This window comes from Ctenocephalides felis, unplaced genomic scaffold (assembly GCF_003426905.1).
Source record: "Ctenocephalides felis isolate EL2017-DRISC unplaced genomic scaffold, ASM342690v1 CF-g0.4_SCAFFOLD_01170, whole genome shotgun sequence".
In the NCBI taxonomy this organism is placed as follows: domain Eukaryota; kingdom Metazoa; phylum Arthropoda; class Insecta; order Siphonaptera; family Pulicidae; genus Ctenocephalides; species Ctenocephalides felis.
Window position 1 is genome coordinate 28,122,291 of NW_020537324.1, and position 8,185 is coordinate 28,130,475.

General features: G+C 30.3%; 1 protein-coding gene across 1 annotated transcript; it reads left to right on the plus strand.

Annotated features, from left to right (window-relative positions):
* Positions 1 to 94: 94 nt before the first annotated feature.
* Positions 95 to 8,171, plus strand: LOC113368365 (dihydropteridine reductase-like). The gene is made up of 5 exons (XM_026609910.1): positions 95 to 321; positions 6,744 to 6,930; positions 7,006 to 7,146; positions 7,633 to 7,825; positions 7,956 to 8,171. The coding sequence occupies exons 1-5, from the start codon at positions 238 to 240 to the stop codon at positions 8,059 to 8,061; spliced, it is 711 nt and encodes a 236-aa protein (XP_026465695.1). The 5' UTR covers positions 95 to 237; the 3' UTR covers positions 8,062 to 8,171.
* Positions 8,172 to 8,185: the final 14 nt, after the last annotated feature.

An 8,185-nucleotide genomic window follows, 5' to 3' on the forward strand; every position in this document is an offset into this window, starting at 1 on the left:
AGTCTTTGTCTATATAATTATTTTGCTGAATATGGCAACACTTTTCTTCTGTTAGTTGTCAGACAACTGTCAAAGTCGAGTTGAACCAATCAAAGAGTCAAGTAAAAGCAACAGTTCCGTTCAATAAGTTCTCGGGAGTGCTGCTCGTTTTGTTAGACACTTTAGCACGAGCTCATTATAATATTGCATAAAATTCATATTTCAAATTTAAGTGAATAAACAATAAAATATTCGAAAATGTCTGTCGGTCGTGTTCTTGTGTATGGCGGAAAAGGCGCTCTTGGAGCTGTTTGTGTATCACAATTTAAGTCATCCAACTGGGTATGTAAGATTTTGGATTTCATATGATATACAAAATTATGATAATATATTTTATGGTACACAATGTATAAACGCGTATATAATTTATATTGGTTTATACATATATCAAAGCCTGTACGAATTCTGCTACTTGTTGATCAATACCCGAAGAGCCGGTTTCTCATTATAATATTTCTTTACATTTATGATTTCCAATAGGAATCCAACATTTTTCAAAAGTTTTTAAGATGGCGTGTGGTTCTTGATTGATTTTTATAAGTTGTTTATTTAATTCTTGAAGACATTCTAATTTGAACCTATAAGCAACTGTATCAGTCCGGAAAACATCCAGTAAAGAGAGATAACAGAGGTCAATTCGCCAGAGATCATTTTTTTCTGTTTTGATTTTTTTTTGCAAACATCACTACAGAATAAGTATGTTCTGTTGAAATTTTTGTATTTGTCCACATTCTTCAAATAATTAATTGTATAAGTTTTATCTTATACCTGTGATCATTAATGCATTACGATTACGAACCTTGTAAATAGAAAGTCATTTTCTATGCTCAGTAGCTAGCCTTGCGCATGCAAACACTTTATGCTTGAATACTTACATCTAATAATTATTAGAATTATTTCAATACAAAATACTGAGAAATGCATATTAATTTTCAGATTAAATGCACATTATAGTTCCGCACCATGTCCCGTTTTGTAGTATCATTTAGGAAATGCTAAAATTCAATTTCTATTTTCTGGATTCTTTGCTCCGTATCTCCGAAAACTTTGGACCTGCCTTTGCCAAAAACTAATCAGCACATCTCCCTGTCAATAGGAATCGAATGTTTTTTGAACCACTCAAATCAGTTGATAGGAATCGGTTGATCAGTGCGCCCGAAAAATCCATACATACATACACACAGACACACACACGCACACACACACAAACAAACATCCATTTTTTTCTAAGGTATGCCAAAATGTTCATAAACCCCTGAAGCATAAAGATATATGAAAATTTTCATTTTCGATTTTTTTGCGATTACTATAACTTACTCAACTAAAAATGATACTTATAAGTTAATGCTATATCTTCCTTAATAGGTTTTTTCTTTATATTATCACTTAATTTAAAATTAGTTTATATTATACAAGTCATTCAAAATATATTGAAAATAGTAAAACACTTGTATAGAAGAAATAATTCATATTTTCATATTAGTTTTCCTAATTAACCATTTCACTACAGATGTCGTCTCTGGACGACATCCATATGACGCTGTGTATACGGATGTCGTTCCTGGATGGCATCTGCGTGTACGGATTTCATTCGTGGACGACATGGTGTGTTTGCCTTTGCTTCAAGATTTATCACTATATATTAAAATATTTTGATAATTCTATTTTTTATTGTAATTTCTAATTGATTAGAAGCGTAATTTTTCAACACATTGTTATTGATAATCATATAAAAATCTTGAAAAAGTACTGTCGTAGCAAAAGGGTTAATTAGATAATATCAACATTTAGTCCAGTCATTTGGTGCAAAAAAAGGCTGTTGCCGGTACAGTACTCTGGGAATTCTGAAAATTGATAATCTCATAGATTTCGAGGTGCTCTTTACGAAAATCAACTTTGCCACCTCAAATTTGAACGGCAAGTTGCCGCCATATTGAAAAAATGACGTCAAAAAACAGCTTTTTTAAAATATCTCCTTTCTGGCTCATTCTACGATAAAAGTATCTATGTACGAATTAAATTAGATAAAATTTCCTACAATTCTTTAGAAAACCGTTTTTTTGTAAAATTGATAGTTTGAGAGTACGGCCGCCTCAAAATCGCAGCAAAGACTTTGAGGCGGCCGTACTCTCAAACTATCAATTTTACAAAAAAACGGTTTTCTAAGGAATTATAGGAAATTTTATCTAGTTCAATTCGTACATAGACACTTTTATCGCAGAATCAGCCAGAAAGGAGATATTTTGAAAAAGCTGTTCTTTGAAGCCATTTTTCCAATATGGCGGCAACTTGCCGTTCAAATTTGAGGTGGCAAAGTTGATTTTCGTAAAAAGCACCTCGAAATCTATGAGATTACCAATTTTCAGAATTCCCGGAGTACTGTACCGGCAACAGCCTTTTTTTGCACCAAATGACTGGACTATTACCACTCCTGAAACAAATTACTTTTGCTATTCTGTTCGACTAAATTTCGCTAATATTAAGATGACCATACGTCCCGTTAGCCGGGACAGTCTCGGTTTTCAACCTAGTGTCCTGGGTTTTTCTAAGATTGTCCCGAATTTAGAATTTTTGTCCTGAATTGTTCCGGATTTCGAAGAGTATAGGTTCAAATTGAATCCTCGCAATTACTTGATAATAAAAATACAATTACACATGAAATATCCTAAAATGATACATACAACGAACATGCTTATATCAAACAATACGTTGCTGAATTCAAAATTTCAAGGGCTTCAATTTTAAGGGTAATATAGCTTAGATATCATATAACACATGGCTTTTTAAACTATGGGTCGCGAATGACAAAAGTTTAAGAAGCCCTGATATAACATAATTGAATAATAAAGTTCTTATTAAAAGTTAATAATTTTGATTTAAGAAAAAAATGTTTTATTTACCTAATTTTTATGGCATCCTTAAATAGTATTAGTCACTTTTTAAAGTCACTATTTAAGTAGATATATGCTTTATTATTTAACATAAATAACACCTATCTACCCCGTCGTGAATTACCATAACTAAAAGCCACCGTTCCGGTTTTAACTAGAAAAATATGGTCACCTTACTAATATAGTAAATAAAATATCAAAAGTGATTTCTCTTGATTTTTTGCTGCTCTATAATACTTGGCGACTAACATTAACACATTAATCGACCACGATAAAATCAGAAAAAAAACACTTTATTAGATACTTTGGTTAAAATTGTATCAAAGAAATTTAATGTATCAAAATAAAAAAAAATCCTAAATTCTTAGGAAAGTACTATTTTTATGTCACACATCCATGACTGAAGTGGCCCCACCATAAAACCTTTCCACTTGCTAAATGCAGAATTAATACGTATTTGCCGTCGGAGCGGCGGCATTCGAGTAGAAAGGGTTAAAACTTTTTTTTTTCGATGAACCAAGAAATTTTCAGGTCAATTTGTAAAAAAAATACATGCCGGACATGGTTCATGTAGAACTGCTTAGCATCAAACAAATATTTATACTAAAGAATTATACTATATATTATAATGCTGATACTTCATCAATATATCGCGAATTTTCATCTTAAACAGCGCAATGATAAAATTGAGTATTTTGGATTCGTAATGCATACCTTTTTTTAAATTATATGTCGAGTTTTTTACTATATAGGGTAAATTGCTTTTATAAACAAATAACCGGAAAAAAATATTATCGATCCAGGACCTTGAAATTAAATCAATGCTCTCTCGTATATTATTGATTATTTACAAGGAATTCAGACACGCATTATTCTATCTTCAATTGTATAAAATAATTTAATTATTCAATAATAATCTCATAAATCAGTTAGCATATATTGTTTGAATAAATGATATTATTAAGCATAAAGAATATTGCAAAATATTATTTTTTTCTGAGTATAATGACAAAGTTGTTGACATATAATCGGAAAATCCCAAGTTCCGCATATAAATAAAGATTTCACGATTCAACTAGATAAATTATCAACTATTGGCTTCTAAAAGAAACTACTTATATACTAGTTTTGTTTATAATATATGTAATATTTAATAAAAGAAATAAAAATGCAAAATATGTAATGAACTTGATATATAAAACTTGATTAAAAATAAATCGTGAATAAATTGACTTGATTCCTATTTTTAGATTGCATATTCTGTTATAAAGTTATTTTATAGATAATATTGGAAACAAGTTTTTTGTTATATATAGGATCAATTTGATTACATATCGACCATGAGTTTCTAACCGCTAACCACATAACTGGTTCTCTGTCGATACCTGCATTGTTACAATTTTCAACATTGAAAGAAATATCTAATATATAGTAGCATATTTTAACTGGTTTTTAGTTATATTTTTTTATAATGGCTAAATTACATTTTTCTCACTAATAATTTAATATACATTATTACCAGGGACGCTCCTGGGGTTCCCAGTGCCCGCATGCCATTTTTTTAGCCCCCCCCCCCTATTATTTTACCTGTTTTAAGTTTATTATTATCATTAATTATATTTGGCTTTTGAAACATTTTATTTATTTATTTAGGGCATTTTATGCGATTCTATTGAGCAAATCATAGAGAGCAAAAAAATTCTAGCCTTTCATTATTAAACATAACCATAACATAACGCTGGTAGTTCATGTTGAATTATTTTAATTTAATTTTTGATTATTTAAGATATCCAAAACTTCTCCTAATTGATATCACAAGGGCCGAATTGTATGTATTTATCCTTACTTTTCCATTTGTTAATTTAAAGTGAAATTTATAATGTATTTTACAAATATTTTTAAATTATATTGAAAAAAAAACTAAATTGGAAATTTTATATCCGAATCTTGTGTTGGCGCCCCCTAAAGCATGCGCTCGTAGTTTTCGCATGCGTCGCATTCAAAAAGGACCTGCCCTGATCATTACTTAATTTCATTACTCAATTTGTCAAATCCTGTTCATTGTGTATCATTCAATCTGCCATACATATAATGTATTTATATTATTTTTATTTCTGGCACAACTCAGCTGCTTTTTACCAATAATAATGTAGATATTTCATTTTTCTTATTCATAATCATGAATTTACTATACATATTTGTCTAGATTCATAAGTAAATTGAAATTTTTGGCAGATGACAGTTTTCATTTGTTTTTAATGCAATGTCTTAAATTTTTCAATGTCAGACAATTACATGCCGTTTTTTGCCATTTTTTCTATTTATTTCTACTATATTACTATATTTTTATAATCACATGCATCCTAAATTTCATTAACAAACTAAAGAAGGATTTATCAAAATCCGAATAAGCGTTTAGGAGGGAGGAGTATATTTACATACATCATTACAGAAGAATTTTATATAAAAGATATAATTAAAAATGGGGGTGCTCAATGGCGTAGTTCAGGCTCCCGCTCTGGCAACCTGACATCGGGCAGAAGCGATGTCCATTTTCACTTAAAATATAGATCAAAAATATGTTTTCCATTTTGGGCACTGCGGTGTGAAATGGCAATGAGAAATCTCTCAAACTATTCTTCCCTGAATCGAATTGGAGTTTAACTCAGCTCACTGACCTGCCCTAGGGCACCATCACCCATTTTAAATATAGATTTTATGGTTTACATACTAGATGATGAATTATTAACTGTTGGTTTTTTCAAAAAACTAGTCGTGTTCTTGCTTATTTATAAAAATATTGTTAGAATCAAATGCCGAATCAAAATTTCCCTCATTGAAATGATTCCTATCAAAAAATACCCAATCAAATTAATTCCAGGTAAGCATATATATGAAATTCTACGGAAAACAAACCGTATATTATGAACAAATATTTCGATTGAATTTCCAAACCGCAATAAACATAATATATATATACACCATTTTACTACGTGGCTTTCGAAATTTGGAGGCGCTCCTTCAGAATGGCGTTTCCAAAATACTATATTTTAATATAAGTCATTAAAGAGGGGTACAATATTTTTTTGAAAAAATAAACGGGGGTCACGGTACGAAAAGGTTGGAAACCACTTTAGAATATTTTATTTTTCATGATGTTTGAAATAAATATAAAAATAATGTTAGAAATCATCCCAGAATGTTGGGCTAATATTAGGAACAGGAAGTTGTGTTACTTTCAATCGACTTTCAAAAACAATCCAAAATATATTAGCATAACTTGCAAAATTTAGTGGTTAACTATATATTATTTATAGAGAATAATTTACAATAATTGGTATAACGAACCTTAACTACATTTATTATATAAAAACTTTAAATATTTCATTTATAATGCACTCGTGTATAGAGATCTTATGTATATAAATAAATATGTTGCGTTTATAATTAGCAAATTCTCATTATTAGGTAAACTGATAACGAACAAAGTATACTTAAAATATATGATACTTTTATTAGTAGAAAAAGAATAATTAATAATTAGTCACTATTGAATTGCTTTATACAACAATTATTTTTTTGTGCGCAACGTTCAGCATTATGAAGGAACCCCCTTATACTCGTAGAATCTAGTAAGATTCAGATAAGAATGTAGTTTTGAGATCACCTGTATACGCCAACATCGTAGTGTCGAAGTTATCATGGCATTTAACTTGATTCACATTAGATTTCCATGTGAATCTAATTGAAAATAATTTTATAAATGTTTAATCAACAATTGATTATATTTACAAATTTAACGTTCAATTTTAGTGGGTCGGAAGTATTGACATGAAGGAAAATGAACAGGCAGACGCAAATATATTGATCGATAAAGATTTAGATCTTGGAAAACAAGAAACAAATGTTCTAACAACTTTGGAAAGCTTATTAGCTGGTCAAAAATTGGACGCCATCATTTGTGTAGCCGGTGGATGGGCTGGTGGAAACGCAGCTAAAGGTAAATAATAATAAATAGTAACAAACAAACAAGTTAAATAGTTATTGCGTGATTTATCCCTTACATACTTTTTAGATTTGACTTCATCTTCTGATCTGATGTGGCGTCAGAGTGTTTGGAGTTCATTAATCGCATCAGCAATTGCAGCAAAACATCTGAAGGAAGGTGGCTTGCTAACATTAACGGGTGCTAAAGCTGCCCTGGAAGGAACACCTGGTTCGTAGAGAAATAAATGAGACACACTACATTTTTGCTTTGAAGATGTAATCATCATGATGCATCATATATTCAAATTATAGCTTCAAACAATTTAAATGATCCAAAAGTATTAGGTATATCTTTATAAAGACCTTTTATAAAGAGTTTCCAGCATTTAAAGTGCAGAGAGAACTAATGCTAACTGAGCTATAAATTTTGCAGATTATTATTTATGTCAATAATTGATATAATTATATCATAACTCTTATGAGTTATCAAGTTTATATAACATTTGATACATTTGGATTATGGAACATTGCCAATTTGTTGACTGATGAAGAAAGATGATGTAGTATTTGCAATTGCATTAATATTTGACATAAAGGAGATAAAAAAAAAGATTACTAAGCCTTTTAATAAATTATTGAACAAGATTCAAATGAAGATTGTGATTTTATATTATGATGCACTATGATACTTCTATTTAACACTTACTTTGCACAGGTATGATCGGTTATGGTATGGCAAAAGCAGCAGTGCATCAACTAACAAGATCTCTCGGTGGAGAAAGCAGTGGCTTGCCCAAGGAAAGCGCTGCTGTTGCCATTCTGCCTGTCATGTTGGATACACCAATGAATAGAAAATGGATGCCTAAGGCAGATACTTCAACCTGGACACCTTTGGAATATTTAGCAGAGTCAGTATATTTTACTTAACTTTGAAGTTTAATAATAATATGAAGAATTTTTATTTTTTATGATATTTCACCTTCTAATACTCAACACATTGCTCTATTTTACCAATTTAATTTCATAATATTGTTTCAGCTTATTTGTGAAGTGGACAAAAGGATCAGATAGGCCAGTTTCTGGAAGTTTAATTCAAGTTGTTACAACGGATTCAAAGACTCAACTCATACCTGTGCCAAAGTAAAGGAATAAAACAAAAATGAACCAAAAGTCTTGTTGATGCTCAAAATGACAATCCATGTATGTACTGATGTTATATTTGTTAAATGTTATATGATATTCAAATGATAACTGTTACAAATCAGATC

Bases quoted from the DNA above. Each gene is read 5' to 3' on its own strand.
- LOC113368365 (XM_026609910.1), top strand. From the start codon at position 238: ATGTCTGTCGGTCGTGTTCTTGTGTATGGCGGAAAAGGCGCTCTTGGA. The intron at 322-6,743 runs GTATGTAAGATT...GTTCAATTTTAG, and splicing joins AATTTAAGTCATCCAACTGG to TGGGTCGGAAGTATTGACAT. The intron at 6,931-7,005 runs GTAAATAATAAT...CATACTTTTTAG, and splicing joins TGGTGGAAACGCAGCTAAAG to ATTTGACTTCATCTTCTGAT.